A 23403-nucleotide genomic window follows, 5' to 3' on the forward strand; every position below is an offset into this window, starting at 1 on the left:
TAAAGAATTATACATTGAGATTTCTCCTCTTCTAAGTTAAAGCTTTAGCAAAACATGAGGCCTGTCTAAATTACAAGAAATTTCTTTCCTTCCTTCCAAGGAATAACAATATCATACATTTAAAAATTTCACGTAGTAGCTTTTTTTCTCCATGCAAGTTTCCCTCTCTCCCATTTACTCATGCAATTTAACTGGCTGTTTAATTAATTTACTTCTGCATAATTTTTGGAAATACTAAAAAAAAAAAGCACTGAAACACTGATTTTGTACACTGTTAGAAGAACCTTATATTCTTCTTTACTCCACCTATTTTGTAACGTCTGAAATATTTTATTAAAAGACTAGAAAAGAAAACAAAACTCAAAACCTCAATAAAACAAAAACTATGACAGAATCAGAGACCTCTTTGTAGCAATTTGTTTACTTTTCTCCATAAATGTAGAGGATAGACACAGAGTTAACAGGTCTGATTGGCTTCCTGGTCAACCCCCTAGTATGCTAATTCAAAAGGGCTATGGCATGAAGAATGTCTTGTCTCCCACTCCAGTTACTTCCTCAAACAATGCTTTCCTGTCCCCCCAAAATTCTGATAGCCATCCATCTCTGCCACAGTGACTCACTGACACCCCTGAGAATGTTGGATTTTCTCAAGTGTGTTGACATAGAAAAGTGTATTGGCAACAACTATTTGGAAGCATTCTTAAATTCTCTAACTGTAACAGGCTAACTTGATAAATTCTAGTCATTGGATTTGCTGTCACATTAGTATGGTGGATGGTAGATGAGTTTTCATTATATGGGGAAAAGGGCCTAGAAGTCAGGGATGCCTCAAGAAATGTTAGGCTGGTTGTGTGTTTGTTTGTTTGTTTGTTTTACAGGATGTCACTCTGTCACACAGGCTGGAGTGCAGTAGCACAATCACAGCTGACTGCAACCTCAACCTCGCAGGCTCAAGTGATCCTCCTACTTCAGCCCCACATGTAATTGGGATGACAGGCACGTGCCCCCACACCTGGCTAATTTTAAAAATTTTTGGTAGAGATGGTGTCTCCCTATGTTGCCCAGGCTGGTTTCAAACTTCTGGGCTCAAGCTATCCTCTCACTTCAGCCTCCCAAAGTGCTGGGATTATAGGCATACGCTAACACTCCCAGCCCTTTAAAAGGTCTTGATAGGCCATAGATATACAACTTCGTTTATGAATTCAGAGAGAGTACTGAATTGGTGAAGTCATTGAATTAGACATGAGGAAAATAGCAAATATTAAAAATTCATAGATACTTTACCCAAATCTTAGTGCCCATCTAAGAAGCGCAGAATAATATTCTAAGAATAAGAATGATATTCAGGATGTCTCATGTCACCATCCAGTAAGTCACATGATAGTTGCCCCTAGAATCCTTTAGATACAGTAATAATGCATGTCTTTTCATCATTAACTTACTTTTCATCATTAGGAAAGACTATTTTGTCTTTTCTCAGGGCATCCATAAGTGTACGTAAAAATCCTGGAATGTTCCGGTAAATCTATTTTTAAAAAAGAAAAAAAATGAATATTTGCCCCATAGCTATGCCATTTGTTATATAGTCTTTCACTATGAACCAGGGTAACACAGAGAGTAGTGACTCTCTAAATAAGGTAAAGTCACAAAAAACTTTTACGATTTAAAAAGTAATGCACGTCGAGAATTTGGAAAAAAAGAAAGGAACGTGGAAGAAAAAAGCACACATAATCCTGCCATCATAGATCATCATTGTTAACATTTTGTTTTCACTTCCTACAAATGGCACCACTAACTCTTACTTCTCCATGTAGAAGCAGTGGTATGCAAAACCTAAAAATTGCTTCTACTGTGAACATAACTGGTTTAGTTGGTGGACAGAATATTCTGATTAGTCAAAAATTCTGATGAAAATATACAATACATAGAAAATTGATTTTAGAGAATTCGAACATTACAAACTTTTGAATATGATTTAATATGCCAATGCCTTAAAAGACATTTTAGTTTTTAACAATGACCGCAGGATTCCAGATATAACAATGCTCACTCTAGACATACTAAATTTGTTGTTTAATAGCAAAATCCAAGAAATAGAATGCTAGCTAAATCCACTTTTACAATGTTTTGACTCACATAGTCAACATGTAAGTTAGTTTATATGCCCTAGAAATATCCATTTCATCTGGAAATAAGGAGTAAAGGATAAAAACTCTGAGCAATATTGCACCTTTCTCACAAACTTTGAATCCTGCCTCCAAAACTGCATCCCAAACCCATTCGTTTCTCCCCATCCCTACTATCACTTAGCCTAAGTCACCCTTCATCTCTTGCTTATACTAAGCTGCAATTCCAAGTGGCTCCCCGCTTCTGGCTTCACCCTTCCATAATCCAGTTCCCACAGGAAAACCAGAATGATTATTTTAATGCGCAAATCAGATTGTAGCACTCTTGCTTAACACCCTCCAAAGGCAATTGGATTAAACCTGAACATGTCACCGTGGCCTCCAAGGCCCTGCAGAATCCGGCGGCTTCCTGCCTCCCTCTCCAGCCTCATCTCCTATCACTAAGCCCCTTCCTGTCCACCTCCTGGCTCTGCTGCCTTCTGCTTCTGGAACATGTCAGGCCTGATCCCACCTCAAGGCCCTTGTCTTTACTTCTACCCCAGCCTGAGATCTCTATATTTTCCCATCAGCTGGCTTCATCTCAGGCAGGCCTCAGTTCAGATGCTATTTCTTCACAGCTGTTTTCCATAACCACCTATCAAACCTTGCCCCCACCACCCAGTCATTCTCCATCACATTATTTTGGTGCTTTCACAGAACTTCTCACTATTGGATTTCTTTTTTAATGTATTTATCTTCTGTTTCTCCATCAACAATATGAACTTCATAGGTAAATGGACCACAACTTTCTTATTCCCTGTGGTGTCCTCAAAAACTAGAAAAGTTCCTGGTACATAATAGACACTTGACAAATATTTGCTAGAGACAAAATCAGTCTATTGTGCAAATATCTCTGGCATACACTTTGTTATTATCTGTCATTTTCATCTTAGTATGATTGAATTTCAGATATTACTTATTTTATTTATTTGTTTGTTTATTTTGAGACAGGGTCTCAGTCTGTTGCCTAGACTGGGAGTGGGTGCAGTGGCATGATCATGGCTCACTGCAGCGCTCAAACTCCTGGGCTCAAGCAATCCTCCCTCCTCAGCCTCCATACTAGCTGGGACTACAGGGGTGCGCCACCACACCCGACTAATTTTTTTGTAGAGAAGGGATTTCACCATGTTTCCTAGACTGGTCTTGAACTCCTGGGCTCAAAGCCATCTTCTGGCCTCAACCACCCAAAGGGCTGGGATTACAGGCATGAGCCACAGTGCCTGGTCCAGATTTAAATTTTTCTTTTTTTTTTTTTTTTTTCAGAGTCTCACTCTGTCGCCCAGGCTGGAGTGCAGTGGTGCAATCTCGGCTCACTGCAACCTCTGCCTCCTGGGTTCAAGCAATTCTCCTGCCTCAGCCACCCAAGTAGCTGGGACTACAGGCATGCATCACCACGCCCAGGTAATTTTGTATTTTTAGTAGAGATAGTGTTTTGCCATGTTGGCTAGGCTGGTCTCAAACTCTGACCTCAAATGATCCGCCTGTCTCAGCTTCCCAAAGTGCTGGGATTACAAATCTTTGCAATAAGTTTGCAAAGAGGAAAAATAAGCAAGGTATTATACATTTTCATGTTGTGCCTGAGAGAGGAGGGGTAGAGGGGGTAGTAAATGGGACATGGCCAAGGGAAGGAAATAGGCACAGAATAGGGAGGCTGGACCCAATGAATACAAACTTCTGCTTCACAATTTTTTAAAAAGAAAAGAAACTAAAACTTGCCCCATGGCTATAATGTCATTTGTTAATAATCTCCTACTATGAACTGTAGTAATAGAATAGAGACTTTCTAAATAGAATAAACTTAAATACAATTTTTCTGATTTTAGAAAGTGATTGATGTCATTTTAGGGAATGTGGTAAGGAAATGGGTATAAAATAGGTAAGCCAGTGCCACTACATAGAATTGCTGCTTCATAGTTCTGGCTTAGGCCTGCTATTCCCCAGGAATCTCCTTGGTTTTTTGTTTTGTTTTGTTTTTTTGAGACGGAGTTTCACTCTTGTTGGCCAGGCTGGAGTGCGGTGGCGCGATCTCGGCTCACTGCACCTCCGCCTCCCGGGTTCAAGTGATTTTCCTGCCTCAACCTCCCGAGTAGCTGGGATTACAGGCACCTGCCACAACGCCCAGCTAATTTTTGTATTTTTAGTAGAGACAGGGTCTCGCCATGTTGGCCAGGCTGGTCTTGAATTCCTGACCTCGGGTGATCCACCCGTCTCGGCCTCCCAAAGTGCTGGGATTACAGACGTGAGCCACTGTGCCCAGCCGGAATCTCCTTGGTTCTGTGGGATTTGTCTGGCCTGAACTTTTTGCCCTGGTCTCATAGCAACTGATCTGCATTCAGGTGTGCCCTGGACTTCCTGACACTGCCTTTCCTTCTCTTTCTTCTCCCTCGTCTTCCATGCTAAGGGCAAGATTTCTTGTTTTGTTTTCTCTTTTGTCTTCTGGTACTCTCACCCCTGGAATTAAGACTCCCCTGAGGAGAATTCAATAAGAGAAGTCCTTCAGCAATTCATCTCAAATTCTGAAAGAGTAGGAAGAAAGCAAACCCAGGTCAATCTACTCTCATTATTCCTCATTCCCTTCCAGCCAGGAGTGCCCTTTGAGACTTACAGGTCATACCTTCCCCTCCAGCCTAGACCATGGCAATGGGCTCTCCTAATTGGTCTTCCTACCTTCCTCTCTCTTCTATAACACCACCAGATAAACATCCTTAAAATACCAGTTATATTAAATCTGCTGTTACAAAGCTTTGGGCATGCCACACTATCTACTGAAAACAACAACTAGACAGCAAGCCCATCCACATCTGGCCACAATCTTTCATTCCAAACCCTGCTCACCTCCAGTCTATCTGCCTGCAATTAGAAGATGTAGGTTTGAGTCTCATTTCTTCTTCTTATAAGATATGTGACGATTAGGCAAGCCTCTAGTTCTCCATTTCTCTCATCTCTTAGTGGAAGCAATGATGACAAACTCACAGAGTTGCTGTGAGGATTTAAAAGAATAACGAGTGCGAAAGACTTGTGTAGAAACCCTCTATTAACTGTCAGGCAATTTATAACATAGAACAGCCCCATTCCTGCCAGGCGTCTGAGTTCACATTCACCTGTTCCTTGCTCTGTTTCCTAACTGCTTTCCCTCACCTTCAAGAAAGAAGCTTAGGTCCAATAGGCTGTGAAGTCTTCATTGGCCACACCTGTGAGCAAAGCCTCTCTCTTCTGTAATTCTCCCTACCTTGAATTCTCCTTGCCTCTTCCTGCCATACATAACACTTTAGCCTAATTTGTAACAGAAAGAGGGATGGAAAGGAACAAGTATTTGTCTAGTGCTTACTAGCAGCTGGATACTTTACATACATTATCTTACTTAATTCAATCTTCACAACAACCCTGTGCAGTGGTCATCACCAACCCCTTGGTAAAAAAATGGGAAAACTTAGAGAGGGAGAAACAACTTACCAAGGTCACAAAGGGTATGTGGCCAAGGACAGATTTGAACCCAAGTCTGAGTGGCTCCACAGCCCATGCTCTTTTCCACAACATCATGCTGCCTTTTGATTCTGAGTAACAAAACTGAGTCCAAAGAGACCCTTAGAAATCCCTGTTGTTACTTTATACCTCCTATTTATGTCCTGTCTCCCCAACAAAACAGAAAGCCTCTTGAGGTTGAGAACACATGCCTTTTACTACATCTGTATGTCTCACTCCATTTACACCTTCTTATTCACTAATGATCAGTTACAGCATTCTACTGAGCATAAAAATAGCTGACATCCACTGAGGGCTCACTCTCTGCCAGGCACAACTGTAGATGTGTTTCATATATCAATTCACTTATCACAGCAATCTTGAATAGACTATAATTACCCCATTTTACAGATGAGGCAGTCAAAGCATTAAAAGTAAGTTTACACAGCTATTAAATGACAATCCTGGGAATCAAACCTGGCAAGTCTGACACTACAGCCATCATTCTTAAAGACTGTGAAATACACAGGACTGTTATACTTCTAGACCTTAGAGTACCGATTAAACTTCTAGACCTTAAAGTACCTATTAAACTAAATTTTATGACATTTTAAATTAAATCCCAAACTTGAAACAATGGGGAAATTTACCTCTGCTAGTAATAGACGAATTGTTACAGACCAAACCTTTTGCCAAAGACAACTAGAGAAATTGGACAAAATATTTTTTTAAAACTCTCTTGAAGATGCCAGAGAGCTACCAAGGCAGTGAGATCTGGAGACATTTAGATCCTAGACAGAAGGGGTTATCAGAGAGGTGAGCCTGACACCATATTTCTCTTTGAGACAGAGCTGTCAAGTCAAAAGAAAGCAAGAAACTAGAGGCAAAAGAACACAGAACAGATGACACAAAAAAGAACATAAGAAAGCATATTTGAACCTCAATATATAATGGTTACATAAAACATAAATAGACTAAATACTACAATTAATAAAGTTTATTATGTCAGAAATCAAAACCCTACTATATGGTGCTTACAAGAGATATATATTAAATGCAAGAATTTAGAAAAGTTGAGATCAAGTAATAGAAAAACATACCATGCAAATACTAATCAAAATAAAGATATGCAAATATTGGACAAAGTTGACTTTAAGTCAAGAAGCAATATTGATCAAAAAAAGGTGGACATTTTATGATGAAAATGATGAATCCACCTGGAAGATATGAAAACTAAATCATAGGCTGGGAATGGTGGCTCATGCTTGTAATCTCAGCAGTTTGGGAGGCTGAGGCAGGTGGATCACCTGAGGTCAAGAGTTTAAGACTAGCCTGATCAACATGGTGAAACCCTGTTAATTTTTGTAAAAATACAAAAAATTAACCCGGTGTGTTGGCACATGCCTGTAATCCCAGCTACTTGGGAGGCTGGGGCAGGAGAATAGCTTGAACTCAGGAGGCAGAGGTTGCTGTGAGATGAGATCACGCTACTGCACTCCATTCTGGGCAACAAGAGTGAAACTCCATCTCAAAAAAAAAAAAAAAAAAAAAAACTAAACTAAATCATAATATTATTAGGCATATGTACCTAACAACATAACCTCAAAAAAACTAAAACAAAAATTAACAGTACTAAAATAGAAATAAACAATTCCACAATCATGATGAGGTATTTTAATAATCCACTTTGAGTAACTGAAAAAACAAGCAGTCCAAAAAAATCAGTAACAATAGACAAAATTTGAGCATGGTTAATAATCCCAATTCAATCGAACTACATAGAACACTGCATGAAAAACAGCAGAACACATTCTTTTCAAGCATATGGAAAATTTGCCAAAATTGACCATACATTAGTACATAAAGCGAGTCTCAGCAAATTTCTAAAGACTAAAATCATACACAGTTTATTCTTGGATCTTGAGAGAATTAAGGTAAAAATCAATAAAAATCATAATCAACTGCCCAAATGCATAGAAGTTATGAATCATACTTCTAAATAATCCATATAGTGAAGGAGGAATCACAATAATATTATAAAATATTTTTAACTAAATGGTAATTAGAACACACTTCAAATTTTGGATGCAGCTGAAGTGTGATTTAGGTGAAGTATGCCTTAGTACATAAATTAGAAAAAAAATAGTAAAAATAAATTATTAGATGATATTAAGTACTATCTAAAGAAATTTTTAAATAAAAACAAATTAAATCCAAAGAACATATGAGAAAGGGAATAATACAGGTAAAACGAGAAATTAAAAATATAGAAACCACATAACACAGATGACGAACAAAGTCAAAGTTGGTTCTTTGAAAATACTGACAAAATTAATTAACTTCTGCTGTGAGTGTTGGCTGCTTCTCCTTATTCTTAGATGACAGAAGCCATCACTCCTAAAAGGTTTTGCCATCCTCCCACCCCTCCTCCACTGCCTACCCTAGGGGACAGCAGAAACAACAGGCCCTTTGCCTCAAAGCTTAGCACCCCGCCTGAATCAGGCCAAAGCTAGACTTTGCTCAAGGTCACATCCTTGTTCTGCTCTTCCCCCTTTCCAGTGCTACTATCCTCATTCCCTTTTGGATTTTTTCCTGAAAAACATTTCCTCAATAAATCAAACACACCAAATCTCTGTCTCAGGCTTTGCTTCTAGGAGAATATGACCTAAAACTGAAACTAAACAAAACCTAAATGAGAAATAAATGTAAAATTAAATAAATAAATAATAAATAAAACACAATACTCATGAATTTGAAGACTCAATATTAGAAAGATACCAAGTCCCCCAAATTGATCTCAAGTCCCCCAAATAGATCCAATGCAATCCCAAAGTCCCAGCAAGTTTTCTGTAGAACATGACAGGTGTATTTCAAAATGTATATTGAAATGCAAAGTGTTAAGAATAGCCAAGACAATCTTGAATAAGAAGACCAAGCTGAGGAACTTATACAACCAGATATCAAGACATATTATAAAACTATAGTAATTAAAGGACCATAGTATATTAAGATTGACAGATAGACAATGGAGAGAAATGAGAACCTACCACCAGACCTCTCTCTATATATGTAGACACTGATATATGCAAACATTAGCACTGCATAGTGGTGGGGAAGATCCATTTAATAAATGACTGTAGACCAATTAGACATTCATGTGGACCCCTGCCTCCATACAAAAATCTAAACCTGTGGATCATAGCTTTACATGTAAAAGGTAAAATAGAGCTTCCAGAAGACAACATAGAAGAGTATCTTGATAATCTTTGGGTAAGCAGAGTTTTATTATAAATGACACAAAAGTTACCATAAAGAAAAATATTGGTAAATTGGTCCACATTAAATTTAGAAATCTCTCTTTATCAGCCGGGCGCGGTGGCTCATGCCTGTAATCCCAGCACTTTGGGAGACCAAGGTGGGCAGATCATGAGGTCAGGAGATGGAGATCATCCTGCCTAACACAGTGAAACCCCGTCTCTACTAAAAACACAGAAAAATTAGCCAGGCATGGTGGTGGGCGCCTGTAGTCCCAGCTACTCAGGAGGCTGAGGCAGGAGAATGGCGTGAACCTGGGAGGCAGAGCTTGCAGTGAGCCGAGATAGCGCCACTGCACTCCAGCCTGGGGGACAGAGCGAGACTCTACCTCAAAGAGAAACATCTCTTTATCATGACACATCATTAAGAAAGTGAAAAGAGAAAACAAAATAATACAATATATTTACAATACAAATAATTTTCTAATGACTCATATCCAGCATCTATGAAGAAATTCAACAAATAAAAAGAAATACAATCTATCTGAAAAATGGGCAAAAGACATAAACAAGTACCTCACAAGGGATGATATCCAAATGGCTAATAAACATATTAAAAGTTGCCCAACCTCACTGGTTACAAGGGAAATGCAAATTAAAACCATATTGATATATCAATATGAGGGCAAGGATTTGAAACAACTGGCGCTCTCATACAGGATTGGTGAGAGAATAAAGTGGTAAAGTCATTTAGGAAAACTTGCACTATAATTATTAAAGCTGACCATATGGATACCTTATTACCCCACAATTCCACTCCTAGGGTATACCCCGGTGAAATTCTTGTACATGTTTACAGAAGACAGGTTCAAGAACATTCATAACAACAATATTGTTAATTTCCCCAAACTGAAAGTAATACAAATAAACGACACAATAGATCAATAAATTTTGGTATGTACAATGGAATAGTATATAGCAATGAAAAAACCAACCTACAGCTATACTATACACATCATGAATAAAATCCCACAAATATAATGTTGAGTGAAAAAATAAAATATATTCTATATAATTTTACTTTTATATAAAGTTCACAGACAAAACAATATTGCTCAGAGATGCATGTACAGGTGGTAACACTATAAATAAATGCATAGATATGATTACCATAAAATTCATCTAAGAATTCCATCTAAGGACTAAGGATTACATCTAAAATAAGGCTTACTGGATTGGGAAGTAATGTACAGAAGACTTCTAGAGTGTGGATGATGCTCATTTCTTGATGTAGGTGATAGTTACGTGGGTGTTCAGTTTATAATTGCTCACTAAATCATGTATTTTCCTTATTTCGTTAAATTTCAACATTTTTAAAAATGAACTAAATAAAAAGATTGCATTTGACTTATGTTACATACCTACAATTTAATGAATTTATTAGTAATGACTTAGAGTAATATGATAGATATGCAATTAATGGTTATATTATATTAAAATGAATGTTCAGTTTCTAGAACCAATTGAAAATATCTTATTTATTATATCTGAAATTACTCGGCATTCAGTATTTTGCATTGTAGAGGGGATTCCTATATTTAGTTAAATTTAGATATTAAAGTCATTTTCAAGAGTATGTGATTATGCGAACTCGCTGTCCTAGGAAGTGGTGAGCTACTTTTCCCTGAAAATAGTTAAGCAAGTTTCAGAAATTCTGTCTATGATGGAATTCTGTCTATGATGGTTTATTGTACAAAAAAATTCCTAAAGTTGTTAGAGTAACATACTCCAAGATGTCTTACAGTACGAAACAACAATGTAGAATAATTTTTAAATTGAGGCCATGTATCCCTCTAAGACTTTCGCTCTCTCTCTCTCCCACCTCTCATTTGCTGACATTTATACGTATGTACAACTATAAACAATTGAGCATTAGGTATAGAATAAGATTATAAAGTTAGGGTAGTCTACACAATAGATTTTTTTTCTTTCTTTGAGACGAAGTCTCGCTCTGTCGCCAGGCTGGAGTGTAGTGGCCTGATCTCGGCTCACTGCAACCTCTGCCTCCCGGGTTCAAGCGACTCTCCTGCCTCAGCCTCCTGAGTAGCTGGGACTACAGGTGCATGCCACCATGCCCAGCTAATTTTTGTGTTTTTAGTAGAGACGGGGTTTCACCATGTTGGCCAGGATGGTCTCGATCTCTTGACCTTGTGATCCACCCACCTCCGCCTCCCAAAGTGCTGGGATTACAGGTGGGAGCCACCACGCCCGGCCTTTGTACTTATTTTCTTAGAAAGTTTGTCTTCATCTGGGATACTGTGTAAAAGTATTTGGCAGCTTTCTTAAATTCTCTAGAAACTTTCTTACGATAAAGTTATGAAAGATATATGAATGACATTCATAGGGCTCAAAAATGATGTATGAAATGTTTGTTTTCACTTTTAAGAAGAAAATAAAAATAAAGAATAAACTTAAGGCAAGTCTATCTACAACAAAATTATAAAACAGATATCGTTAGAAGAAAATAAAAGAAATATCAAATCCAACAGCCATGGGTTCCCTTTAGTGGTAACTGGTTAATAAACTGTCTCAGATTAGAATAACTTAAAAGCATATAAAACTACTTAAGAAAAGGAAGACTGTTAATAAACATACATGTGTAGAAATAGCCTACACTGTATCAAAATAGCCTATTTTGATCCCTTGTAAAGATGAATCAGTCTCACCTTTAACAAGGGATAATTGATACTTGCAACCCACATGTTGGTAAATGGAGCTTCCAAGACAATAGCATCAACTGGGCATCCTTGAAATGAAAGAAAGAAAGAAAGGAATCAGTAACTCCCCTATTCAAATACCATCTTTCCTAGATAAGGGGTCTTCAAGATCTTGTACATGAGCTATGTGCATCAAAATTATTTGTGAAGGTTATTAATAATGCAAATTCCTGGAACCCACCTCATATTTATGAGTCAGATTCTCCAGGGTGAGGGCTGAGAATGTGCATTTTAACATGCTTCCACTCTCCCCTCCCCAAGAGGTTTCTGTGCACATGATGATAATTGAAAACCACTACCTTCTTCTAAGAACACAACCAGGTCATCATGGCTTGGATAACAAGAAAGCAAGGCCGGGCACGGTGGCTCATACCTGTAATACCAGCATTTTGGGAGGCCAAGGCGGGCGGATCATGAGGTCAGGAGATGGAGACCATCCTGGCCAACATGGTGAAACCCCATCTCTACTAAAAATACAAAAATCAGCCGGGCGTGGTGGCGGGAGCCTGTAATCCCAGCTACTCGAGAGGCTGAGGCAGGAGAATCGCTTGAACCCGGGAGGCAGAGGTTGCAGTGAGCCGAGATTGCGCCACTGCACTCCAGCCTGGCGACAGAGCAAGACTCCGCCTCAAAAAGAAAAAAAAAGAAAGAAAGCAAAGTACTACAGAAAAGATGTGGTTGGTTAAGGTATGTATACATATATGTTTGAATGGATATGGGGGCTACTGGTCAGTGAGAAACTACAGAACCAATACCAAAAGAGAGAAGTCCAGAGAGTTTGAGCTGCCTTTTCCCTCAACTCAGTTGAAAGCAATAGTGGTGGCTGAGAGAATCAGAAATGAGGCAAAGCTTTCAGCATTCTGACAAAATCCAAATGACAGAAATTAGAGTTCAGGATCTGACAAAAAAGAGGACCCTAGTACATTTCTCAGGCTTTTGGTTGTGATCTCAAAGAACTACAGTCTAAGAGTAATGTGAACTAGAAATAGACCAGCCATCATAAAGACTGAAGACCAGCTTCAGATCAGCTCAATCTCTAATTAGATTAAGGTGATCTGTCCCTACCATAACTGCCTTTCAGGAGAAGAGTAAATTATATCTGGAAGAAGATAATATCACTTCAAGCCTCAAATCATTTCTATGATTTTCCATAAACCATGTGTAGCCCTTAATCAAAAGTAGCCATACAATGATGAGCAAAACACACACACACAAAAGCAGATAATTGTAATGTAAATGTTTAAATTGTACAGCATTAGGGTAATGAATATTTGCATTTATATAGCATCTCTATATATGGAGTAAGTTCTAATTTTAATTTTTTTTAAATGACTTGACCCTGTTCACAGAGATTCTAATTCTTCAAATCAGCTAGGGTCGAAGATTCTGATACAAACAGTTAGATCACTTTGAGAAACCCTGACATAAATATTACTAAGAAGGGCTGCAGAAAGCCAGTTCTGTGTATCATTTAATGACATAGTATTTTTTATCCTGTAATTTAAATTAATATGATATCACTAGGAGGACTCTTTTTTTTTTTTTTTCTGAGACAGACTCTTGCTCTGTCACCCAGGCTAGAATGCAGTGGCAATCTCGGCTTACTGCAACCTCCGCCTCCTGGGTTCAAGCAATTCTCCTGCCTCAGCCTCCCAAGTAGCTGGGATTACAGGTAGCCACCACTGTGCCTGGCAAATTTTTGTATTTTTAGTAGAGACAGGGTTTCACCATCTTGGCCAGGCTGGTCTCGAACTCCTGACCTCGTGATCCGCCCGCCTCGGCCTCCAAAAGTGCTGGGATTACAGGCGTGAGCCACCACCTTGGCCAAGGAGGACTCTTTCAAAGGTGATTTTAACTTGTTCCTTCGTATTTATTTTTAACTGCAGAACCTGAAAAAACAGCTATTATTTTACATTAAAGGGAGATAAAAAAAAGAAAGCTTGTTGCACTGCCAGAAACCATCTAAAGTTGGGATGCTTTTGGTGTCTGTATGTTCAAAGTGTACACAATAGTCTCTTGACTGTTTTTACTTTCCCATCTGAAGATGGGAAATTATACCACTTAAGCATTTTATATTACCTTTTTCTTCTAGCACTTTTGCAGCATTTGTTGCAACTCTGTAAAGCAATGAAAATTAGTACATATGTTAAGCAATAACTTTACAGTACAAAATGCAACTTCTGGTATGAGCATCTGATAAAAGCTCTGGGCTCTCTGGTTAGAAAAATGCATATAGAAACAAAATTTGCACACTATTTCAAAGGGTTCCACAGGCCCTACATTAAAAGTCATTTACTTTCTTTCTTTCTTTTTTTTTTTTTTTGGAGACAGAGCCTCACTCTGTCACCCAGGCTGGAGTGCAGTGGTACGATCTCGGCTTACTGCAACCTCTACCTCCCTGGGCTCAAGTGATTCTCCTGCCTCAGCTTCCTGAGTAGCTGGGATTACAGGCACGCACCACCAAGCCCAGCTAATTTTTGGTATTTTTAGTAAAGACGGGGTTTGGCCATGTTGGCCAGGCTAGTCTCGAACTCCTGGCCTCAAGTGATCGGCCCACCTCAGCCTCCCAAAGTGCTAGAATTACAGGTGTGAGCCACCCCACCTGGCCAAGGATCCTTTTCTTTAAAACCCTCAGAAAGACTTGGACTTCAATGTAATAGATAACCGTAGAGCTGAAGGGACCTTCTGTTGTTTTACAAATAGCATGGTAAGATGGCAAGATCTTCAGCCACTTCTAGAGTGTGAAAATCATCAGCAAAGAGTCCCTGTCTTCAGGCTCAGTGCTCCTTCCACTACTGGCTTTGTTATCAACTCCTATCCTAGTTGATAGGACACTGAAGCCTCAAGGACCTGCCTAAGGACACATTTGCAGATCTCACTTACCCTGTGCCCAGAGAGTGGCCCCAGAGACACACGGGAGTGATGCCACTTCTTGCCTTGGTCCACTCATAGACACGAACGGCATCCGTAGTCAGTCCCTCCTCTGTGGGCTTACCTGTAGAGTCCCCAAATCCTGGCAGCAAGAAAAGGCAAACACAGTATCACTGCCTTCAAAATGAGGGATCATCAGAGGCCCCCTGCTTACTGAAAAATCTTTGTACACCGTTCTTAACACATACCTCTGTAGTCAACAGACAAGACATGAAAGCCACCATCACTCAGCACCTAGGTAACAAAGGAGCTGTTATCAGTTTAATTAGAAGATGTAAACAGAAAAGGCTTCTCCTCCCTATATCCATCCATATCACATCACAAGGAGGGCTCTTTCAAAGGTACTTTTAACTTGTTCATTAGTATTTATTTTTTAACTGCAGAACCTAGAAAAACAGCTATTATTTTATATTAGTTGAAGATTGAAAAGGAAGTTTGTTGCATGTCAGAAACTCTCTGAAGTTAGGATGCTCTAGGTATCTGTATGTTCAAAGCATACACACAAGTTTAACAGGTGGGGAAAGATGTATTTTTGAAATCTGGTGTTTGACTTCCAACTTGAGAAGCCAAGACTCAGTGGGAGAGACGGAGAGCGGGAAGGCTGAGCAGGGTCAGACACCCGGGGTCTCACGCTGGCTCTGCCACTTACCTGCTGTGTGACCTTGGCCAAGTTATTTAACATTTACATATGTAAATATTATTCTGAAAAATGAGAAACAATAATAGTCACCTTTAGGTCTATAAATGTCTCTTTTTAAAAATTCCTTGAGAATAAGAACTCTACACAGAGTTGTAGTAGAAGCAATCAAAAAGGGGAAGCTATTTATATTAAATATGAATAAAGAGTTAATTTAAATAAAAAAAATAAAGAGATCACCCTAATATATGAGACCACTGCCAGGCTTCTAGTAGGTAAAGAAGGAGAGACTATGAAAACATAATTGTTCATGAAATGAAATACAATGATTGTTGGGTGTGGTGCTGCACACCTGTAATCCCAGGACTCAGGAGGCTGAGGCAGGAGAATCGCTTGAACCTAGGAGGCTAAGGCTGGAGTGAGCAACCAAGATCACACCACTGCACTCCCGCCTGGGCGACAGAGACTCCGTCTCAAAAAAATAAAAGAAGAAACACAATCATAGATAAAGAAAAGAGAGATAAAAAAGGACAAAATTTTACTGTGCAGGCACTTTGGAAACTTTATTTAATCCTCACAACTGTACTGTAAAGTAGACATTATCCCCATTTTACAGATAAACTGAGCCTTGCGGAGCTTAAGTAACTTATTTAAGATCACCCAACTAGCTAGAACTAGAACCGAGATTCACTCCTGGGTCTGCCTCTGTCCAGATACTGTGCTTCCTCCCACTGCATTTTATATCCAGTTGGCAAAACCTCATTAGGAACTTGTAAATACAAATTAAACTAATAACGAGGAGCTAAATATACCTTTTACATATCTGTTACATTCCCTCCAAGAAAGTTAGCCAAGACACATGGTGGCTAAGCATCCAGGAAAATAGGAATATGCATGTGTGTTGCAGCACGTGTCGAAGGACCACTAGGCAATACAACCCAAGAACCACAACAGCAACAAACCCTACTCCTAAGAATTCGTTTCTAGGAAAAAGACATGAAAGAAGAAAAATCTAGATGCTTATAGTTTTCTGAAACAATATTAGTTAAGCAAATGCAGGGAGAAAAATTCTTATATCCAATAGCAGTGGAATAGTCAAGTAAACAATTGCTTATAAATATAATGGAGAATGACACAGCCTTTAAACTGGCTAACTATGATGACTGTGAAAACCTGGAAGAATGTCTATAAAACAGTGTGAAGTAAAAGAGCACAACATAAAAGTATATATAGATACAATCATAGTAACAAAAGCCTTTTATAAGGAGAAATAAAAACTAGGTGGGAATGCAAATAAATGAAAATAGCTGTATTAGTCTGTTGCAGTGATGAATACATGAATGAATGAAAATTTAACAATGAAAATTTATTGTTTTAAAAAAATCACCTATCCAGAGGAGGAAAGGAAGGGCTGAGGAAGTTTGGTCCTGTTGGGCCATGATGACGCCCGCACTTGATGCCCACAATCTTCCTGGGGGCAAAGTCCTGCCATACTAGCCGCTCTCCTTCCCCACCCATCCTAACTACCACAAGGATCACCTGGCTGCATTTCACACCTACAGCTCTTCTCGTTTCTGGGAACATTGAGACAGCTCTGAGTGGGAGGGGAAAAGCACACACATTCTCATGGACATTAGCTTTACCACGTTCCACATGGGGAATGCGAAGGGCAGGGTGCAGAGGGGAAAGCAAACCTAAAAATGAATAAACATGGTACTCCTGGGCAGCACTGCACCCAGCCGCCTGCCACTCCACAAGCATTGGCTCTGAGAAGGCAGTGATGAGGGGATGAGGGGATGAGGGGAGGGGACAGGAGAGGAGCTTCCTGTCTGCACAGGGGAGGAAGGATGAAGAAAGCACTGGAGATACTGGTACGGCCAGGATTCTGGGCCCCACTAATATTGTTTGATCAGGAAAGAACTCCGAGGTGGGAGCCAGCATGTGGGAGGAGAGACCAAGTCCCTGTGGTCAACAGCCGGCCACCTGCAGTGGAGGTTACCTAACCAGAGGGTGGAAGAGGATAAACAGGCAGCTTGCTTAACCAGTTCTGAGGCAGATATGGCTAAGTGGAAAGCCTGCCATCTTCTGCATACCTGGAAACACAGGGGCTGTCCCAACAAACCAGTCATGCAGCAGGGAGTGAGGAGAGCAAGTGTGGCCATGATGCTACTCTACAAAGCCTTACATGGGCTGAAGCCAGGGTTTCAATGACTTTTTTTTTTTTTTTTGAGTCAGGGTCTCCTCACTCTGTCGTTCAGGCTGCAGTGTGGTGGCACAATCCTAGCTTATTGCAGCCTCAAACTCCCAGGCTCAAGCAATCCTCTCACCTCAGCCTCCTGAGTAGCTGGAATTGCAGGCAAGTACCACCACATCCGGCTAATTTTAAAATTATTTGTAGAGACAGGGTCTCATTAAGTTGAGACCCCCGTCTTGAACTCCTGGTCTCAGCCTCCCAAAGTGTTGGTATTGCAGGCGTGAACCACTGCCCCCAGCCTTGAATGACTTTTAAAAGCAGATATTCTGGCCGGGTGTGGTGGCTCATACCTGTAATCCCAGCACTTTCGGAGGCCAAGGCAGGCAGACCACGAGGTCAGGAGATCGAGACCATCCTGGCTAACATGGTGGAACCCCGTCTCTACTAAAAATACAAAAACAAAATTAGCCGGGCGTGGTGGCGGGCGCCTGTAATCCCAGCTACCTGGGAGGCTGAGGCAGGAGAATGGCATGAACCGAGGAGGCGAAGCTTGCAGTGAGCCGAGATGGCACCACTGCACTCCAGCCTGAGCAACAGAACAAGACTCTGTCTCAAAAAAAAAAAAAAAAAAAACCAGACATTCTGTGTCTTTAGCCTATAACCACTAGAAACTAAAAAGGTTGGTTCTTTTAAAAGAAGTGACCACTTTGCACCTTAATAATACTCTCTCAACCCATCCCCCAGCCCTCAGAGAAAGCAAATAAAAATGTCAGCTGGGTGAGGTGGCTCGCGCCTGTAATCCCAGCACTTTGGGAGGCGGAGGTGGGTGGATCACCTGAGATCACGAGTTCGAGAACAGCCTGGCCAACATGGTGAAACCCTGTCTCTACTAAAAAATACAAAATTAGCCGGGCATGGTGGTTGGTGCCTGTAATCCCAGCTACTCAGGAGGCTGAGGCAGGAGAATTGCTTGAGCCCGGGAGGTGGAGGTTGCAGTAAGTGGAGATCGCGCCACTGCACTCCAGCCTGGGCGACAGAATCTCAAAAAACAACAACAACAGCAACAACAACAACAACAACAACAAAAACTCTCTCAACCCATCCCCCAGCCCTCAGAGAAAGCAAATAAAAATGTCTTCACCTCCATTTGGCAATGAGGTTATTAAGTTCACGAAGGTACTTTGGGACCTAGACACGCTCGGTTCTGTTTTGATGAGTGTAGGAGCAGAAGTCCACCGGTGGGACTTTGAGCCCCAGACACCACAACCCACCCTGATCAGAACCCTGGAGACCTCTCAAAAGACAACCACGCTGAGGACCTGAGGACAATCTTATGACATATTAAACAGACCTACGAAATCGGTGCTTTGAGGCCTCTTCAGACATACCTTTACCAGCTTCAGTCTGTGAGAAGCTGCCCTGTGAAGGAAGTTAAAAAAAAAAAAAAAAAAAGCAAGAATTAGGAATGATGATAGCAAATTCAATAAAAATCACTCTCATGCTGCTGGTATCTGATCTCACGGCTTTCTCTTTCAGGTTGGAGGAATAAATAACTAGGAGAAGGGGAAATGCAAAAAAAAAAAAAAAAATGCTGGGTTTCACAGGAAATTTCAGTAAATGTGACTCTAAAATGGACACATCAAAAAAGCCCCTTGAGAAAATGCGAGTCTTGAGAAAGGCGAGTCACCTGCCAGAAAAAGACAGGGAGGAAGGGAGTACAGGCAGGTGCTCCTCCCAAGATGGAGGAGATCGGTGGGTTTCCGAGGCACATCGCCCCTGCCCCAAGCTGAAGGGGCACAGTCACAGCTGATGATCATCACCCCACATAATTACACAGGCCCAAAAAGGCTCCGACAGCACAACAAAGGGGAGCCAGACTCCTGGGAGACGTCCTTTGTTACAAAGTGAGGTTGGGACTACAGAGAATGGGCCGAGGCATGAATGTTCTAGAATTAGTCAGACGGTCCCCAGTACCTGTGGTCAGAATTCCATGTGACCTATCTTAAGGAGTCTTATTTTCGGCTAATAACACTAAAGCTAAATAAAGGACTCTCCACTGTAGTGTTCTGAAAAATCTCTGATCTGGAAATGGCTCTTCCTTTCCCCCATAATCCGTGCCTATTCCCTTTCCTGTCATTCATGGGTTCAATCCATCATTTCAGACACTCTTAGGGAGCAAAGGAATCATCACTTTCTTTGAAATCAACATCCAACTTTTGGAAGAGTTATTCTTTTCTCCTTCTCAGTTAGGGATCCACATTATTCTACATATAGAATAATCTTTTTAAGTGAAGCTTATTGCCAGAACACCCTCAGATTTCAACAAAGGAAAAGAAATATGTGAAGGCATGCCTACAGAGTTAAAAACAGAGCCCTGTCCTTCCTCATTCCTCCATGGGGCTGAAATGCTCTCAATCTCTTGAAAAAAAATATGTAAGCAGAGCCACTGACCTGTGTTCTGCACTGCCATGAAGATAAACAATAATTGGGTTCCCATCGCAAAGGGCTGCTTCATACCAGCAACGGTCCTTCCCCTTGGCATCTTCCCCCCGGCAGCTGGGGACTGTGTGCCTGAAGAGCAAGGGAGGTTTAAACAAATGTAGCAAGAGGAATTCTCCATCCTCTCCAAAGGCTGAAACTCTTCTTATGATATATATATATATTTTTTTAATTTTTTATCTGAGTAATATATGCACATGGCAAAAATAAAAATCTAACACCACAAAATGTCTTATGATGAGAACCACTACTCCCCTACCCCATGTCCCCATGCACAGAGACAATGCCTTTTAACGACTTACTATTTTAGTTCTTCTGACTTCTGCACCTGTTAATTTTCCAAGATTGCAGTTCTTAGGTACAGCCCATTGAAATTGGTTTTTTAAAAAGGGAAACAAATAAAAGATAATAGATATTTACCATCTGCCATGAGTTCGGCTGAAGAGACAAGTAGGAAATAATTGAAAGAGAAACCAGCTTATGTAAGAGAAAAGAACTAAAACACTAAACTATTTTGCTCCAGAAACCAAGTAACCTTGTGATTTTAAACATATGTGTGAGTTCCAGTTTCTCCACTTCGTTAAACCAGTGAATGCTGCAAATGCAAACACTGCCATGTGACATGTCACCATGGGATGTGGAGAACTGGCTAAGGGTGACAAATCTTCTGTCCTCTCCATCATTTAAGGGCAGAAAGTCTGCCATCATCCCCAGGTCCTCTGTACTCAGAATATAGGCACTGCTGCCTCCTGGATGAGCTGATCTTGATGAAATAGCTGACTCACCAAACCAAGGACCAGTGGGGCAAAAGCAAAGAACAAAAAGATTTCTAAATTCCAACACTATTGGGTGAACAGTACCCTGCAGAGGAGGAAGAAGTTATGGGTTGGTTCCTAAACATTTTATGATCAAAGGTTTGAACTCAGGGAGATGAAATAGAAAAAGGTCACTGGAAACTTGGCAGCCAATAATGAGTATTACAACTAAACGGAATAAATGTTAAGGTTAGCATTGTAAGACAATAGAATGTTCATGATCTCATCTGACATATTTACTGAATGCCCTTTATGTGCCAAACATTGTGCTAAGCAATGAAAACCCACCAAAAAAGTCTATCACCTGCTGAAGCTATAGTCTTATAAGGAAAACAAATATTAACCAAATCATCACACAAACATTTATTTCATGACAATGGGAATAATTGTCAAAAGGGACAAGCACGGTGGCCATGACAGCATATACCTAAAATGGGCAGTGAGGAAAGGCTTTCCTGAAAATTACCAACTAAAGTAAGATCCAATAGATGAGCAGACAGTTAGCAAGGCAAGAAGAGGGAAGGCAGAGAGCTGAGAAATAGAAGGAAGCCTTGAGGGCAGAGCATGTCCTGGGGAAGGGCAGTGTGTCCGGAGTTGAGGGCATGAAGGCAAGGGTGGTATGGAATAAGGCAGAAGGGATGGGTGAAGCCAGAAGCCAAGGGCAACACCTGAAAGTCTATACTCCAAAGCAAAATTCTTAGAAAGTAAAATCAAGCAAATCAACAGAAGAGGAAGGTGTAGGAAACAGCCTCCAGGTACCTCCAGGAGCACCGACCTCTCCATGGGCAGGTAACACAGCACTGCTCCTCTGCATCCTAACAGGAACACCTGCCCCATCAAGCAACCCAGTATCCCATCCGTGCACTCACCAGATCCCTAGCATCACCCCAGGTTCAACTCTCAGGTAGAAGTTCACTGTGTGAGGAATCTTTAACTCTGGTTTCTTTAAATCCACAAGAAATGGGGCTTTGACTGGAAAGTAAAAATCATTATCAACTTCAAGAATCAAATTCCATGCCTTCTAATCACAATCAAAGAAAGGAATTAGCCTACATAGGTTTACAGGCTTCTAAGTTGCAAGCTACTACACTAAACTCCTAGCAGAGTATTTTATTTTATCAGCTAGGACTAGCCTGCAGAAGAGAGGCAAAAAACAAAAATCTAAAAGCTAGATTTAAAAATAGCATCAGTGTGATGGCTCATAATAGAGAAACAGAGTTATTCAATCCTTATCCTTGTCTCCAGCTTTTTAAAAGCAGCGGAGACCATTCCCCTAAGAAGGTAAAAAGGCCTAGAAGAAAATAAGAAGTATTCTGCTACTTCGGTGAAACCTAATCATCAGCCAAAAGGCAAGAAATGTCCAGAATTCACACACACCAGGAAGCGAGCAGGTAAGAACTAGAACTGTGAATGGAACCCCCACCCACAAGGCCATGCATCTCTCTTTACTCCCAACAGTTTGCAAGGATTCTTGCTAGACTTCAAAGTCAATATTAAATAAGTTTCAGACCATTTCAGTCTAGCCACAATTTTACAGCTGACATGTCTTTTCACTACGTCACAACTTTAAGGGTAGTGAGGTCTTTATCTGGGAAAAATTATATAGGCAAATTTATGGAAGGTCCATACTTACAAAAATTAAAATAAATTAGCATGTCTATCAGAGGAGGGAAAACATGTTCTTCTAAGGATTTACTAGTAAAGCTGTCATACAGAGCAGCAATTTTTCTTCTGAGCATTGAACAGGAGTGTGGAAAAGATCTGCAAGATATTGGGAAACACACAAGGTTTTCGAAGTTAATCCGTCTGTCTTGGTTTGTTTTTTTCTTTTTCTTTCTTCTTTTTTTTTCTTTTTTGGACAGAGTTTTGCTCTTGTTGCCCAGGCTGGAGTGCAATGGCGTGTTCTCAGCTCACTGCAACCTCTGCCTCCCAGGTTCAAGCAATTCGCCTGCCTGAGCCTCCCGAGTAGCTGGCATTACAGGCACCCGCCATCATCCCTGGCTAATTTTTGTATTTTTAGTAGAGACAGGGTTTCACCACGTTGGCCAGTCTGGTCTCGAACTCCTGACCTCAGGTGATCTGCCCCCAAATTTCAGAGACTAACACTGGGAATTCCAGGTCAGTTGGCATTTAAGCAAAATCTTTTACACAATGACATGGAATTATCTACAGGGCAAGTCAAGACTGGGACTAAGGGGAAACCAGATAAGGAGAGTAATAAGGCAGGGCCCCAACCAGTAGCTGAAAAAGCCAGAACATGGCAGAGACAGGAGGGGAAGGGAAATGTTCGCACCACAGCCAGGTTTGGTCCCTTACTGTAGCCCCATAGAAGGCTGAGGCTGGACCCCAAAGTCACCAATAAACAGGATTCAGACAGTTTAACAGTTGCTGCAGTTTTTAATTATATCACAATTCTGCACTATATGTGTTAGCTATTCTTATCATTAGTCTCAGGCAGTGAGGGAATAATCCTTAGATCCTCTATATTCTGGCTGCATCTTAGGAAGAAATGAGCCAGTGTTAGAAGACCCCACTTCTGAGATGAAAGCCCTGGAAGAGACGGACCCATGAGGCACAGGGCTGGAGCCTGGTCAGGGAGTGGGATGGGCACATGCACATCTTGCCTACGCTATTGTTCCCTGTGACACAAACCACCCAGTCAGGAGCTG

General features: G+C 40.6%; 1 protein-coding gene across 1 annotated transcript in view; it reads right to left on the minus strand.

Moving 5' to 3' along the window:
• The window catches only part of ABHD12B (abhydrolase domain containing 12B), a 29441-nt gene that overhangs the window by 1049 nt on the left and 4989 nt on the right, over window positions 1-23403 (minus strand). The window contains exons 2-10 of the mRNA XM_032179829.2: window positions 22368-22495; window positions 21604-21706; window positions 19872-19991; window positions 18809-18839; window positions 14778-14823; window positions 14542-14671; window positions 13738-13775; window positions 11608-11687; window positions 1443-1525 (exon numbers count right to left, since the gene is read on the minus strand). Of these exons, the coding sequence (XP_032035720.1) occupies window positions 1443-1525; window positions 11608-11687; window positions 13738-13775; window positions 14542-14671; window positions 14778-14823; window positions 18809-18839; window positions 19872-19991; window positions 21604-21706; window positions 22368-22495 (759 nt within the window). The remainder of the gene's footprint in view (window positions 1-1442; window positions 1526-11607; window positions 11688-13737; window positions 13776-14541; window positions 14672-14777; window positions 14824-18808; window positions 18840-19871; window positions 19992-21603; window positions 21707-22367; window positions 22496-23403) is intronic.

The sequence above is a fragment of the Hylobates moloch genome, unplaced genomic scaffold (assembly GCF_009828535.3).
Source record: "Hylobates moloch isolate HMO894 unplaced genomic scaffold, HMol_V3 SCAFFOLD_16, whole genome shotgun sequence".
In the NCBI taxonomy this organism is placed as follows: domain Eukaryota; kingdom Metazoa; phylum Chordata; class Mammalia; order Primates; family Hylobatidae; genus Hylobates; species Hylobates moloch.